This window comes from Pterocles gutturalis, unplaced genomic scaffold, assembly GCF_000699245.1.
Source record: "Pterocles gutturalis isolate BGI_N339 unplaced genomic scaffold, ASM69924v1 scaffold43103, whole genome shotgun sequence".
Lineage (NCBI taxonomy): Eukaryota > Metazoa > Chordata > Aves > Pterocliformes > Pteroclidae > Pterocles > Pterocles gutturalis.
This window is the reverse complement of record NW_010124478.1, coordinates 16,278-32,633: the sequence shown is the minus strand read 5'-3', so window position 1 is coordinate 32,633 and position 16,356 is coordinate 16,278. Positions and strand designations below refer to the sequence as shown.

The 16,356-nt window shown below is 52.8% G+C and overlaps 1 protein-coding gene across 1 annotated transcript; it reads right to left on the bottom strand.

The window, feature by feature from the left end:
• Positions 1-605: 605 nt before the first annotated feature.
• UNC5B (unc-5 homolog B (C. elegans)) lies at positions 606-14,958 on the bottom strand (the record flags this gene model as incomplete). The annotated part of the gene is given in 17 exon segments (XM_010078264.1): positions 606-771; positions 1,261-1,439; positions 1,530-1,644; positions 1,646-1,683; positions 1,927-2,076; positions 3,001-3,234; positions 3,348-3,516; positions 3,609-3,696; positions 4,124-4,516; positions 4,958-5,152; positions 6,247-6,279; positions 7,059-7,223; positions 7,461-7,628; positions 8,173-8,353; positions 9,221-9,324; positions 10,994-11,137; positions 14,737-14,958. Coding segments are annotated over 17 exon segments (2,744 nt in total), but the record flags the coding sequence as incomplete, so codon positions are not given.
• Positions 14,959-16,356: the final 1,398 nt, after the last annotated feature.

The window sequence follows — 16,356 nt, the reverse complement described above, 5'->3', positions numbered from 1 at the left end:
GTCCATTTAAATCTTTCTCTGCCACCCTGACCACAGCAATGCTCTTGCTCTCACACACAAAAAAAGATTTATAAATCTGTCTTTTTTTTTTTTTTTTTTTTTCCTTAAAAAGGACTCATCCAAAGATCTGGATAATAAATTATTTGCGTTTCCTAAGAAACTTTTTTTTTTCCTTTTTTTCTTTCTTATTTGCCTCATTAAGCTGTCTGAAGCTTTTGACAGAAGTAAGCCATTTGCCTAGATTGTACTCATCTCTTCGATGCAGAAATGCTATGAAAGGAGGAGGAAGGGAACCCAAACGAAGAAGGAGAAGGAAAGCCCCTGTCCCAATCGAGAAGCCCTAATTCCTCCCCATGCCACAAGCGCTGCTGGCTGCTGCCTCAGGAGGAAGAGGAGGAAGAAGAACGCTGCATAACACTTAGAATTGCTTGTAAACGCTGAAGATGGGTCTCTAAGGCTGACAGTGACACGGGGAGGGAGGGAGAAGTGACAGCCTCGGCCCTTCCTCACTCAGCCGCTGCTCAGGGATGGATATGCCTCCCCCTGCCATCAAGGAAGTTTCCCTCCTCTTGCCCCTGTTTCATCCTCCCAGCCCGCCAGCATCATCAGCAGTCCCCTTCTGTGGCCATGACCACCAGCATCTCGCTCTTGCCCATCTCTTCTAAGGCACTGGCCAGGGTGTTGAGATCGCCATCATCTTGGTGCTTGGCTTCCCATAAGTCCAGGAGCACCCCGGTGGGGCTGGCTTTGGTGGCAAAGTAGTTCAGGTACCTGCGAATATGAAGCAGAGAGGAGGTCCTGGTTGCTGCGGTGCCCTTCGGGGATGGGAGGAGGGAGGACGTTAGAGCAGCAATTTGCAATATGAACTCTGATGGAAATGCCATAACGCAAATTCCAAAGCCCTTGAAACATCATCTTCAATTTTCAGACAGAGCTGACATTCATGCAAAAGCAATGCAAGGTTTGTTTTGCTGAAATTACCCTTCCTTCAGTCCTCAGAGGTGAACCCCAGCAGGAAGAGCACGAGCATGGTCCCAGATAAATAAAGACCAAGTTCAAAGTGACAAAAGACCCAGGACTGGCACAGATGGATCCATAGACACAGATGACTATACCTATGAATAGCTATATCCATATTTATGGGTGAACCTATATAGTTAAGCATAACCTAGCTAGATGCCTGCAAGAGGGAGGGAGCATGGAGCGAAGCCTCCCCTGCCCAGGGCACAGGAGGGGAAAGCACAACACAGGGAGACTCACCGGTCCATGGAAAGCTTCTGAGCGAGAAGTCTCCAGTCATTTCCTCTGGAGTTAGGGGCATCCAGGCTGTTGCAAATCTTCTGCCGGATGGAGAGGGGGATTTTGAAGGCGTAGGGTCCCAGCTGGGTGGTGGTGGCACTGCTGTGGTGGGAGCGGAGGGTGTCGAAGGAGCTGGTGTGCTGCAAGGGTAAGGATGGGCAGAGATGTTGCAGCACGGAGCAGCTCCTGAGTAGGTCCCCTTGCTGTCCCCCTACCTCCCCACCACTCACCTCTCCCAGTGTGATGTGGAGCTGGAAGATCTGCCCTTCCCCTTCCACCTGCCGGACGCAGATCTTGCAGGTGAGCTCGGTGGAGGCCTGGCTGTACCTCTCCAGCGTGAAGTTTTCGCTGCCTGCCACTCCAGATGTGATAGAAGGGGATTTCCTGCAGACAGTCAAAGAATGGGCTCAGCCAAGGCTTCAGCAGCTTCCCTTGGGAGATTCCACCTCCTCTGGCTACCCCATGGGGATGAGATGGGACATAAGGACCCCCCAGACAGGATCCCACCACTAAAGACCAGAAAAACGGTTCCCCTTCCTCCTTCCATCCCTTTGGGAGACAACTCTGGAGACGACGGCACCCACAACCTCGCGGTGCCTGGCTGCAGATGGTGTCCCTGCCCCTCACCTGGTACTTGGCCAGCAGCTTGCTCCTCCACAGCGCGTGGGGGATGTCATGGATGGAAAGGCGCAGGTTGTGGTAGCTGTCCTTGAAAGGCAAGGGCTTGGGCTCCTCCAGCAGGTATCCGCCCAGCGTCCGCTCCAGCTCCAGCACCTCCTGCGGGCAGCGGGGCAGGCAGCATGAGACTAGGAGAGGACCCTCTCCCCTTCTCCAGACTCCAAACCAAGCATGTTCTTGCCAAGAGGAGCCAGCAGCAGCAACAAGCCCATGGGGAGTCCTCCCCAGGAGAGCAGCCTTTGTCTCCCCAACAGCTACCCTCCAAGAACTTGTCAACTCATTTCACGCAACAGCCCAACTTGCAGTTTGAATTTTATAACATGTGAACATCTGTATATGCCTCTGTACTCCTCAGATGATGTAAATCCAACGCAAAGGTTGGGTACTCTTGAAAAGTGCCAGCCAATCTGTTTGTAACACCATCCCACTATTGCAGCAGCAGCTCTGGAGAGAAAAAACACCACCCAGGAGCCAGAGCGCTGCCTACATCTCCACCTAGAGGCACCACAGCAATTCTGACACCATAGGACAAGCCACAGGGAATTAAACAGCCACCGCACCCCTGGTCCAGGCAGCCAAAGCATCCAAACCTGAGCTCCTCATGCTGCACTGGATGCTAGCAATGGCACAAGCCTCCCCAAGGAGGGAAGAGACACGTCTCCATGCAGGAATAACAGGTTCCATAGAAAACTGAGGCAAATCACAGCAGCAAGTGTTTTCTGTGTAGGGGAAAGAAAACCCACCCAGCAGCAGCAAAACCTCTCGCATAATGCCTGCAGAAAGGGGCACCCATATAGGAGCTAAGCACACCCTCATTATTTCCTTCGGAGAGGGTGAGGAAGGATGGGGAAAGCAGTAAACATGATTATTATTTCACTGTGGTCACTTTGCAGGCCGTTGCATCAGGTTGTCTGTTCCCCAGGGCCTGGCCATCCTGAGAGGCACCAGGCAGCATCTTGCTGTCAGCCCAAACAGCTTTGGGAAGCCGGGGCAGCTCGTGCTGGGGTCGCAAGGCAACATTACCTTCAGAGCATCTGGTGTGTCCTCCAAGCAGTAGACCTTGAGGCTGTACTCCAGGGAGGTGCAAACGGTAGGGGCAAAGATGGCCAGCTGGAGCCTCTTGATGGCTGACCTGGAGTAGGACTCTCCCACGAAGATATAGGTGCCAAGCTGGTCGAGCAAAATGTGGCAGGACTTGGCTTCCAGCTGGCAGTAGCAGGGAGTGTTGAGGGTCTCCTCATCCAGGGTCACAACTTCCTACAGGGAATTGAAGTTGGGAGTCAGCCCGTCACCCAGAGGGGTTTGCTAAGGGCTGGGTCCCACAACACTCAGGGTCTTCTCTGGCTGCAGGGGCTGGGTTTCCCTCTTACCTCCCAGTTTCCTTGGTGGGACTGTGTTTTCAGCTGGTAAATCCAGTCTGAGGAGCTGACATCAGCGCAGTGGGGAATGGTCAGGACAACTGGGCGGCACAGGAGCAAGCTGGTGGGTCCACAGGTCACAGCTGGGCTCAGCACCGTCTGCGTGCCTTCGGAGGGCATGCTGGGGAGGGTACAGGGGACAGTGGTTGGAAAGCAAGCCTCACGGCACCCAACAGAGAGCAGAAGTGTGGGCAGCGTGGTGGTGGGACTTACAGGGTGCTCTCTGCCTTGTTGAGGACCAGGTACATCTCGTAGAACTTCCCCTGGGGGATGGCCCCATGGGGCACCAGCAGGCTCACCCCTAGCATGGGACACACAGTCATTAATCATGAAAAGAGGGAGAAACCACCAGGGAAAAAACCACCCCTCCACCACAGCCGGCGAGCATGAGGACAGCAGTGAGCTCAGGCAGCTGCCCCAGGAGAAACATCTGCAGATGTTCCTTAGCTGCACCACTAGTAGGGAGGAAACAGGCCTCTGCATTAGACAGCAAAACTGCAGGTTGCATCTTTTTGCAAGGCACTGGTCCTGGACAGATGGCAGGGCCGGCCAGGAAAGTCCCAGGAGGCTGTGACCTCCAGCCTGAGAAGCCTGGCTTGGGAATGGCTTGTTGCCTTCCTTCCCTGAGCCAGCTTTGGGATAGCAAAGGGCTGCTCATGGCAGGCAAGTCTGCTCGGACAAGAGCAACTCCTGGATCATTCATCAGCAAAACATGCCCTGGGGCTTACCAGTGCCGGAGACAGTGAGCCTTCCCCCCAGATAGCCAAACGTGCCACTGGCGCTGTTGCTGTGCTCCCGGGGCAAGCTGAGGAGATGCTGGGAGCCCAGGGCTTTGTTCTGCATGTTGCCAAAGTGGCTGTCCCTGGTGTTGTCCCCAGTGTAGGTGCCGGTGGCAGGGACCCCCCTGAGGAGGTCTGTCCCATCGTGGAGCCCCAGCGAGGAGGAGGCAGTGGAAGAGTTGTACACCTTGATCTTGAGGCTGGGGAGGGGGTCGAGCAGGGGGGAGTTGGTCATGGGGATCTTGTCGGAGGAGTCCTGCAGGGCATACATGGGGCCGCGGTACACCCCCGCGCTGGCCGTCAGGTCCGGCTGCATTGAGGGGTGCAGCAGCTGAGGGTTGTCTGTGGGAGGAGGAAACACAGACGGGATGAAGACGGTGGTGGAAAGAAGGGGATGTAAAAGCAATGCTCAACTGAAAGACGTGCCTGTGAAGAGCCCTCCTCACCTGGTGAGGGATGGAGGGCGCACAGGAGGCATGACAGGTACAGTGCTGAGCTACAGCCTTCCAGCAGGCTCTTGGAAGGGAACTGCTCAGCATCACGACTAAGCAAGAAGCAGCATCCCACAGTAAATCCCCACCACATCTGCTTTGCCCTGACTCTCATCATCAACACCTGACCCCCTCCATGGAGCCCTCAGCCTTCAAAAATCAGCATATTCCACACGAATATCAGGGCTGGGGGTCAACCAAGGATCCATCCCCTCCTGTGATTTGCAGCCTGACTTTCTTTCTGCCTGGGCTTGAGCTGGTGAGCAGGACCTGCACGGACTATGGCTCCTACCATGCCGGGAGGTCTTGAAGTTGACAGGGTGGAAGCCTCCAGTCAGAGCGGCTGATGAGTCTGTGATGTCCGTGTCGAAATCCCGGCATCTCCTCCGGTACACCACCACCCCCACAGCCATGAGGATCACGATGAAGACGAAAATGGCCACCACCAGCCCGGCATACAGGGCCACATCACCTGTGGCCTCCAGCACTGGGAGGGATGAAAGAAATAGAGGTGAAAAAAGGAGCACCAGAAATGCTCATCAAGACCCACCAGTGCTCCCCAACCTCACCGCTGCCTCAAGACGTTGGCACAAAGAGGGGAGATGTCTACCGGGCCTGCTGGAAACACTACGGCAGGAGGATGGAGGGTGTTTTCTAAGAGTGGTCCAGAAGTCAGAGCAATGCCAGAGAAAGAGATAGGGGTGCTGTCCTCAAACCTTTGGAGGACATCTTGCCACAGCTCATGCAAACTTTACTTGAGCACCAAGAATCCCAGAAACATCAGGTTTATGCAGCTCAGGTTTAGGAAGTAATCAATGCTCACAACCTAACGGAGACAGCCCTGAGGAGCAGACGTAATGCCTGGCTATGCATCTCATCTATATGTACCTGAGCTACCCAGCAAGTGTCACTATTCCTATACAGACACCCCTCAGCATCCCCATCTTCCCTTCCCCTAGCACAAGCCTCTTGATCTTTAAACACCTGGTGTATCTTGGACATATATGCCCAGAAAGGAGAGGCATGAAGAGGGAAGGCAGAGCATGGTAAAGCAGCAGGAGCTGTGCATGCTCAGCCCATCCTTTTCTCTTTCCTCCCTCCGCATTTACCCCCATTTCTTTGGTTCTATGGTTTCATGCTGGAGTTAAGCCTTGTCCTAAGCCTGGTGATCTCAACCACGTTAGCACTATACCACTTCTGGCACAGTCTCCTCATCTGGATGCCACAAACAGGAACCCTGATGCGCCCCAGGATCATTCCCAACTTGAGACAGGGGGTCTTTGTCAGGGGGTTGAACGATGCCCAGAGTAGCTTTGGTGACATGACACTGGCTGCATCATGGTGCACCCAAGAACTGCAGGCAGCAAAAGGGGGACAGGAGCCAGTGTGCAAAAGCAGGTCGTATTTATTGCTTCAAGCAGAGCACATGATTTAATGTACACAAAAGATCTGGGGTGGGCTTTAGTTGCTTCCTCTTCCCACCCCGTCCTGCACCAGCTGCTGAGGAGCCCCACCATGGGTGTGACAGAACAAAACCAAAGTGATGTAAAGAAGTAAAATGGCCATGAAATGAGCACTTACAGTGGCTTTTGGGTTCACTTAGAACTCTTTTATCTGTTAGGAAAAAAAAGTTAGAAAACAAAAGGTGAAGGCGGTGATGGTGCAATGGGGATGAGATGAAACAAAACACGGGGCAGGGCAGCCAGGCTAGGGGGGACATGAGGAGCCACAGCGTGATGGGGAGGGATGGGAGAGCAGTGCCGTTCCCCGGGCCATGCACAAAGCTGGGCAGAAGCGCAGTGACGAGGCTGTCCCCATGCCCAGCCAGCCTCTCAGGTGCGTGTCCCCAGCTAACAGGGCTTTGGGCATTTCTATCTGTGCAGTGTTACTGGGGACAGTGGTGCCACACAGCAGCAGGTGGCAGCATTGGCTCCGCAGCTGTTGGTGCTCCTGCTTATAGTGCAGCAGCACCATCGTTATTATTGTTACTGGGTTTTTTTCCTAGCTGCTGCTCCAGGGATCCTACTGAGCAATAACACAGGCCAGGTGTTTTTGTGGTGGGGCTGAGAAACCCCCTCCCCGGCTTGGCCCCACTAACCAGCCTTATTTTAGCAGACACCCCACACCTAGGCAGCTTGGTGGGACATTTACACCCCACCGAAAATCCCCAAACCTTTCTTTCCACCAGATGAGAACTAGCTTTGGAAAGGGTGAGTTTGGTTAAAAGAAAAACCTTGCTAAAAACACAATTTAAAAATCAGATGCCAGCAGCACTGCTGCCTGCCCTGTTGACACAGAGGCACAGCCAACAACAACGTGGCCAAGCCCTGGAGCACCACGGCTGCCAGCATCGCATACGGCACTGGTCCCTGCCCGCCTGCTCGCGTACTCACTCTGCAGGCAGAGCCCATCGGTGCAGTTTTTGGAGTCGAGCAGCACGCCGCTGCAGTCCTTGCCGCCGTTGCGGGGGACCGGGGCGGCGCACTCGCCGCTGGGCCAGTGGGTGCACTCGGTGCTGCACGCCGACCATTTGCTCCACTCCGTCCATGCGCCGTCCACTGTGGGCCACCAAACACAGGCATGTGGGTACACCCCTTGGCATGTTCCCCCTGTGCCGGGATGTCTCCAGCAGCAGAAAGGTACCCGTGCCCACCTTGGGGCTCCCAGAGACCAGACTAAAAAATGCGTGGGCTGGTCTCCTGAGTCCCTGTCTCCTTGGTGAGCACCAGGAGGACAGCTGCACTATGCAGCTTGGGGGACGGGCAGTGTGGGCGAGGTATCTGAACCCGCCTTACCTGGGCAGAGAGTGGTGCAGGTGATTTTCTGGAAAGGCTGCCCATCGCAGAAGGAGCCTCCGTTCAGCGGCGTGGGGTTTGTGCATGTCCGGGTGCGTTTCTGCCAGCCCCGGCCACAGCGGTTGTTGCAAGGAGACCACTCGGACCAGGTGGACCAGCCACCATTCACTGCAAGAGGAGACGGAGAGCGTTAACACATCAACAGAGCCCATTGAAGCAGGGACTGGAGCTAAGCCTAGGGTTCACTGAGTCCTCTGTCCTTACATCTGTGATACCCCGGAGCAGCGCACCCTCATGCAAAGCAAATCATGAGATTCCTCGTGTTGCACACCCCATGCACAAGATGCCCAAGCATGCTTTGGTCCTTTTTCCACTTCACAAATATCTTTGCATCTGGCCACAGCAGATCTTTGGTTCCATAGCAAAGTTCAGCCAAACTCAGCTTTTCAGCTGCTTTGAGAGTCAAAGCAATCTGGCTGTGTCCAACCTCCACCCACCTTCGTACCCAACTGACCTACACCTAATAACCTCTCCTAATAAACTGTGCAAGCTGGTCAAAGTTCCTGTTTTGCAGACAGTGGCTATTGCCTAATTTAATGCAATGCCCTGGTGGGGTTCACTCCTACCACTCCCCGGAAACGCCCAAACTTCCCTTTGGCTTGGAGACACGGCCAGCAGAAAAGACTCCCTCCCCAAGAGCAAGGGCTGGTACCATAGACAATGACAGCGGCCGTGGTGCTCCGGCGTTTGGCCACAATGTTTTTAGCCATGCAGGTGTAATTAGCGGTGTCCAAGAGCCGGGCCTGCTTGATGATGAGGTTGTGATCGATGGTGATCAGGAAGTTGGTGTCCTGGCTGGGATCGATGACATCCTCGTTCCTCAGCCACTCCACCTGGCAAGGCAAAGGAAGGGATGGGTAAGGACAGGGATTAAGCTGATGAAGAACTGAACACTCAGCCAGGAAATGCTCAACACAGGTTTCAGCAGAAATGCCCATCCCATGTGCTCCCCTCCATGAAGAGGTCTCCATGGGCCCCAAAGCTAAGCTAGGACACAACTGCTCAGCTAGGCTATTTGGGAAGGGCATGAGTTGATACCGTGACCACATGTGGGTCCGGGCAGGAGCAAAGAGAAACATCAGGCTGTAGGGGCTGAATTCACCAGCCCTGACAGAGCGCAAAACCCCTTGGACCAGCCTATGAATTGCCCCAAAGCCCTCCCCATCTTCATCAATGAGTCCACCGATGTCCTCAGTTCCACAACCATTGACCGGCCAACCTTGCCTCTGACTGTATTTATTTCTCCTCAAAAGCTGGGCCAAACCAGGCCTGACTGGGGCACGCTACTGCTGCTTTGGCCAAGGATGGGACATTGTGGGTACCACCACCAACGCACAGCTACTGGGCACTGATGGAGCTGTGGACAAGGAAAGCACCACTACCGTGCTAGGGAAACCCATCTGTATTGACTTTCCAAGCCCTTGGCTGGTACTTCCTCGTTAGATCTTCCCTCTAACAGCACATCAGGAAGTGTGTGAGAGATGGGCTGAGCAGGTGCTGAGGTTTTGCATGTTATTAGATGTCAGAATAACAGATCCACTGCCCAAAAGAAACAATTCTGCTGAATAATGAAAGCTGATGGTCTCGGCATGAGACCATCCATTACAGACGCAAGCCATCTGCAAGGACGTGCCCCATCTCTCCTCAGGACGGGAGGGGACACCCCACCAGGCATTTTTTGGGGCTGCTGAGCTGCTCACCTCTGCCTGTGGCACCCCCTCAGGCGGGCGGCACTGCAGCAGGACCTCGTGCTCAAGCGGGACCTCCTTGCCCAGTGGCTCCTGGTCAAAGTTCTTCCGTAGGTCTGTGAGGGAAAGGAAAAGCCAGGGGTTACCAGCCCACTGCAGAAACAGGGCCACCTGCAAAACCTGGGTGGGGAGAGAGCTCCAGCATCCCATGAGTAGGGAAATCCCTCTGGCATAGCCCAGCTAGAGCAAAACACGTCCTGGAGGAATGACCTAAGAAACCCCTTTTCCAGGATGGATTTGGGGCAGCATGTGATGCTCGAGGACAATGCCTTTCCTCCTTCATGTTCTTGCAAGCTTGTACCCCCTACTGTCTTTTCTTTTTGGGGCTAAACCTCAGCTTAACCACTTCAACACTTTCTTCAACACTCCCATTTCTTTCCCCCTCTGGACTCTGCACCAGGACCCTTCTTTGGTGAAGGGGTTGAAATGAGATTTGCACAACAGTTTGGCTCCCATGGTGGTGCCAAAGAGAATCCACAAATTTCAAGGCTAGGGAGACCCAGTCGGTCCTGGCTGAGCCATGTCCCCAGACTTGCTGGAAACCGAGCTGTGGCACTCCAGTGCCGAAATGGGGAATGGCTGCTGCTGAAAAGCCAGGCTCGCTCAGCAAGGGGCTGGCCAGTGCTCTGGCGAAGGGGGAGAGGCAAGAAGTCCAGCAGAGCCCCGAGGGATGTGGGGGATATAGCAGGGTCCTGCTTCAGAGCCTTGAAAGGAGCAGGAGCATCACTAGATGGTGCTCCAAGCCTCCGCTACAGAATCCAGCTCTCTATGGCTGCAAACCATCACTTCATCTCATCTGCTCTGCTCGAGAAACACCAAACCCTTGGCTGGGGCTGGACAAACAGTAGCCAGCCCTGTGCCTCGTAACATTTTCCCTGTTCAGATTAAACCCTTCAGCAGCGTAGCGGATTCACCAGCCACCTCAGTTTTGGAAAGCATGCTAGACTATTAGCTGTCTAATAGCAAAATCTGTTTACAAGTGGGGAAGCCTGGCCATTCTCCTATAGCTTTGCCATCTCATTTGCTAAGAGAGCAAGCACAGCTGGGTAGCAGCCTGATTAACTCACCCTTAATCAGGCTGACACCCCCAAACAGCAGCTTAGAGAAGTGACATATGACAGCAGGGACTCCAGGGACACGGAGTCGCTGACTCAGGCAAAGTGTACAAGGTGCTAACTGTTGGGTTATTAACAATAATAAAACTCCAGGAAGAGCTGAGCACGCTGATGGGCAATGCAGTGTTAACCCAGCTTGCGCCATGGCCCCGTGCCCAGGCAGCTCAGGACAATGCCCATTAGAGAAGCAAAGCTAGAGCTGGGATGGGGGGCTAAGCTCAGGGACATCCAGCAAGGATGGGTCACCTCCAACTGATCAAAAAAAGCACTGCTTTCAACTGGGAGACAACTTTTGGAGACTGCGAACCCCACACAGCTGCATCCACAGTGTCTTGGGGGTCCCGGGAAGCCAGGCATGAACAGCGCTGGCCACCATTTCAGCTGGTGTTGTGGTCAGAAGCAGCGCTTCCCTCGCATGCCATCACAAAACAATTTCTGAATTGGTGGATTGTACTCTCTGGAAACCTTTTAGGGTCTCCCCAAATGGAAAAGAAGGTGGGAGGAGGATTCATTTAAACTAAATGAGCAGAATGTGACGCACGTAACTACTGCAGAGGGGCAGGGAGCACTGCTGGAGGGTCACACCGGAGCCAACACCACCTGTACTTACATGCTATGCGGACATATGCCCTACGGCTCTTCGTGGTGCCTGCCGAGCTCCAGGCCACACACTGGCACCAGTAATCTTCTAAACCGAAGAGTTCCTCCACCTGCTGCCGGGAGACCTCGATCTGCACCTCCCGCACCAGCATCCCTGGAAGGGGACAGAGGGATGGCGTCAGCTCGGCAGGAGGGAAACTGAAGCAGCACCCAGGAGGAAAACTGCTGGATGCACAAAGCTCAAAGTGGGAGGCAGTGGGCTGGAGGCATCTCAGAGGCATCCAGGTTTGGCACCTCTGCAAATAACAGGGACTCTTCCCTCCTGAGGTTGACCTGAAGCCAAAGCCAGTGCAACGGCTCACATGGAGGAGTCTTTTATTTTTTTCTCCTCGTCCAGCTAGGCAGGACTAGGACCTCTTGACCATTTCAAGAAGCATCACCCTCTGCCGCCAGCCCTCTCCTCCAGAATCCATGTCTTCATCCCTGCCCAGGTCCCTTCCCTCCTGCCAGGTTTGAAGTATGCCTCCAAGGCTTTGCTGCGGGGAGAAACCATCTCCATCACCTGCTGTTTAAATACAAATACAACAGGACACATGAAAGATCTTGGGGAAATCACCCAACCACAATGGCATTTCATGCCCAATGACCCCAGAGAGGGTTACATGCCTCCCTCCACCCCCCAACACCTCCATGAAATCTGCCAGGACACTGTGGCAGGGGCACAATGACAAAGGTGGCTCTGCCACATGCAGGACATGGTCCCCTGGACTGCAGGTTGCTGAGGCTCGCCTGGAGCATCAACCCCTCGTGGTGTGCCCATCACCAAGGGCGGGGCAACTTGGGCCTTACTTCTTATTTTCAGCAATACTCGCTCCTTTTTTTGCAGATTCTATTTATAAAAGTTCACGGCAATAGAGAGCTGCGTGCTCCCCAGCCGTAATTCTGTTAGCTCGCTCCCAGTGCTGTGAGGAGCAATTACTGTCTCTCTGCCACCTTCCTGCAGAATAGCTGACAAACGCACATCAAGGAAAGAAGACATTTGCCACTATTAAGGACGGGGGAAAAAAAAAAAAAAAAAAAAAAAGGAAGAAGAAGAAAAGGCATTTGGGCCACTCACTTTTGGAAAAAATTAGGGCTTTTAGAAGGACCCGGGGCAGAGATGGCTCAAAACCATCTCATCTCTCTGGAAAGTCCTGATGGGGTGGGATGAGCAGCCTTGGAAAGGTGGGGAGCATCCTGCAAATGCCCTGCTATCTACCTAATCCCCAAAAGCAAGGACTAGCCAGCACTGCAGGCTGAGCTTATGGCTCGCAGGAGTGACTATTTCAATGTCTTACAGGCATCCAGATACAGCCATTCTTCCCAGCTGTCCCTTCTCGTCTGGCTGAATTATGCTCTCTGACTTGGCCTATTTTTGCTTTCTTACGCATGAAATGTTTTGGATCAGATGCAGTCAGAGCATTACTAAGCCTGGCTCATTCGAGACACATCATCTTATAAGTTGCTTTTGTTTTTTTCCAAAGGTCCCTTCTTCCAAGCTTTTAACTGAGGATAGTTAAAAAGCCGTAAACACCTAACTGTGTTAACCCATTGCCTTGTGGCCAGCTCTCCCCTGTGCCCTTTGCCACAGCTTTCTCTACGAACTGCAGGCACAGCAAACTGTTTTGGTTCCAGGTCCCTTTTTCTTAGGCAGATATGCCCATGCCGGTGGAGTTTTACATGCATGGCATCACCTCCGTATTGAAGGTATCATCAAGTTTGTTCACTGCTAGCAGCAATACCATCTTGGAAGCCTGAGTGAAGAAGGTGTGTGCTGCTTCCTTCCCAAATTGCTGGCATACGTTCTGCATCTGCAGACTGGGATCTGAGAGGGAGATGCTGGCCCAAAGCAAACGAGTCCCCCCTAAACCAGGGTTAGCTTATGCTGCACACTTTCTGCTCCCCTTCTGCTACATTTTCTCTGCCTGCTTTGCTCAAGAGTTGTGTGAGGCAGGTTATTCAGTAAGGGGTATTCACCCAAGAGGTGGATCAAACAGCAGGGCCAGAAATATAGTTTTTCCACGCTGCACATCACTAAGCTATGAAACTCCCTGCTACAGGATGCTGGGATGATCTAGAGGAGAAGTGAGTCCTAACAGGGAGCAGGGGGAATCCATCTGGGGACTGTAGGAAGCTGGGAGGGTAAGAGAGCAGGGCCCATTGCTCCATCCTCATCCCAGTTCACTGCCCTTCCCCTAAGCATCCACTGCTACCGCACGCAGGGCACGTGAACCTTGGCTTGACCCAGCATGGTTTCACACTATAAATAAATTAATAACCCCTCGGCGAAGGCTGTTTGGTCACTAAGCAGCATGGACTTTGCCCTAGAGTGCAAGGGTTTCAAATCTGGCCTCGGTGAGGGCTGGGAGTCAGAGATGCACCCCAAGAGAGAGAAATGGTGCTGGTGGTGCTCCCAACAGCTTCCAAGGAGCAAGGGGACAGCCTTCCCACGCATTTTTGACCATCCTTCACCAAGAGATCCCCTGGAAGAACAACACCCCAGGAACAGATGATGCAGCTTCAGGAAAGGATCAAATAACCCCAGGGAAAAGAGACAATCTTCCCTTGCAGAGCAGGTTCAGAGATGCACCCAAGCAAGGAGCAGCTCACAGCTAGCACGGGATGAAGAGCCCAGGGGATGCTGGGGAAGGGCAAGGCTGGGGAAAAAAAAACCACAGGGACAAGAGGAAATTCAGCAAAAGTACTTGTGCTCCTCCAGGCTGACAAAATCTCTCCTCTAAGCCCAGCCTGCCTTCTGGGGTCAACACTGCAGCAGTTCAAAAGGTTGCCTTGATTTAAAGCCTTCTGGAGATGAGGGATGCCACAGGCTCAGGGATTTGCAGAGAAGAGATTTTAGGTGGGAAAAGTGACTGTTTTCCTCCTCTCCTGGTCAGGGCACAGGTACCAAAATTGGTGCAGAAAAGGTGGGACCTGAGCTAAAATGTCCTGATTTTAGCAAATCTGCTTGATTACATGATATATCCTACCCTCAACCCTTGGTGTCATGCTGGGATGTTTCAAAGCACAGGGCAAGCAGTTCTGTGGCACCCAGTCCCATGGAATAAGACACCCCTGAAGATGCCTAAACCACCTTCTCGCCTCCCCATTTGTGGCAGCCAGCAGCTGACTTGTCCTCCAAGGCAGGGAAGGGCTCATCTGCCATTAAAAGACATTTCAAATCCTACCTGTAAATGTTCTTATCACCCATTAAACATCTAACTCCTCTGTAAACCCAAGTAAGCTGTTTCCAGCCTTTGCAACCCCTCGTGGCAGTGACTCCTATGTGTTGATTAGGCATTTTCTAGTAAGGCATTGCCTTTTTTAAAACAGTTTTAAATGTGCTGCCTTTCAAATCCCATTTAACAACCCCAAATCCAGCAAAAGGCTAAGTGTGCAAGGGTGCAGGCTGACTTTCCCATGCTTCTATGGGGCACGGTGACCCACACCATGATCAAAGGGGCAGCTCCTCTACTAAAATTCACCGATTATATGGAAAGAGAAACAAGCTTTGCATGGACCGAGGAGGTGGAAAACATGCAAAAGTGACCTCATGAGATTTCAGTCAGCTGGAACGATAAAAATGAAAGGGTCCTGTTGGTCTGCCTGGAGGAGAATCACCTCTAGTGTGGATGTGCAAGAGAGAAAAGGGCAGAAGCACCTGGAAAGAAGAGAGGGGAAGGGCAGGCAGAGGGATGCCGGGGTGGGTTTGCTCACCGGTGACCTCGTCCAGGCTCTCCTTGGTGATGTGGTCGTTCTGGTTGACCCACTCCCCATTGCACTTGAAGTAGATCTGGGTGGCAGGGTTGGCGCGGCAGACGAGGTCCACCGGCTTGTTCTTCACGATGTAGGCGTCCTGTGGCTCCAGCAGAAAGTGAGGGAGGGTCTCCGCTGGGGCCGAGGGGAAGGAGTCAGGCAGCACATCGCTGTACTCCAGCCCTGACAGGGGAGCGAGAGGATCAGGATGTGCCCTTAGTCCCATCCCAGCAGGGATGCAACTCCTACCTACTCCTCTTCATCCTTCCCACTCCTTCCCAGGACTGCCATGCCAACAGCCCTTGCCAAGGATGCTTGTGAAAGCAAAAGAGGGCTGGAGGCTCCCAGAAAAAAATAAAAGCAAATCTCTGCTACCTAGAGAGCAGCTGTTGAGGGGTGCATCTTGTTTTCGCCTCGGTACTGCCCCCCTAACCATACCCTGAGCCCTGGCCGACCCCAAAGCCTGGAAGATCTCACCAGGAGGAAAAAAACAAAACAAACTCAAGCCCAGGGACAGTGATGGGGATACAGAGAGGCTCCAGAGGGGCTGGTGAGCCCCATCCCCATTGCAGGTGAGCAATGGCTTCCAGTCCAGCCACCTCCAGAGAACATCACCCAAAAATGCAATCAGGATTCACGCTACCTCACCCCAGAAACCAGAGGGGGTCAGCACCCCGGTGATCTCCATCTTCCTGCTTGTTTGCCCTCAAAAGCAAATTCAGTGCAAAAATAACCAGAAGAAGAGGTCACACCTGCTCAGGCCAGGCCAATAAAAGGTGTGAAATGGGGCAAGCACCTTTGGGCTCACCCAGGGACATAATCCCTGAGGAGCAGGAGCCTCAAGGTGGCTCGTGCCCAGCACTGGCTTGAGAAGATGCTGTGACCAACATCAAGGAGCATCTGCAGCATCCACCATAGGAAACCTGTTTGCAACCACTTTGCCCATAAAGATCAAACCGAAATATCGCAGGACTGCTAACACACACACACACACACACTGGGATGCTATTGCTTAACCTGTTGTTTTTGCGCATCTCGCTAGCAGTCAGGTCACATCACAAGGCTTTTTTTTTTTTTTTTTTTTTTTAACCTAAAAGAGTTATGAGCTTTTCCTCCTCTTCTCTTCCCCCAACGTGAGCTGTGATTCTCAGCTCCAGGCACTTCAGTGTGCAGGAAAACAGTAAATATCCCCAGCCCCGTGATAACATCTCTGGAACTCGCAAGGAAGAAAAGAGCCCACTCCCTTCATCACCCTGGGTTGGCAAGGAGCAGCACTGCACGGAGAGAATCAGAGAATCCAGAAATGGAAGGAGAAGGAGAAGAAGAAAAAAGAAATAATCAGATGTGTCAAGAAAACAAGATGACCAAGCTGCCCCCTGAGCAAAAATCAGTGAGAGGAAAAAAAAAAACAAAAAACCAAACAAACAAAAAAAAAAACAAACAGAAAACACACCAGGTCAGTCGTTTAAAATCCATTTAGGAAAATTGACTTTCCATTTCCATTTAACACAGCACTAAGGGAGAGCGGTAGGACATTTGTCATAATCCATTAACTGCTCTTTTGGAAACAATGAATTAAAC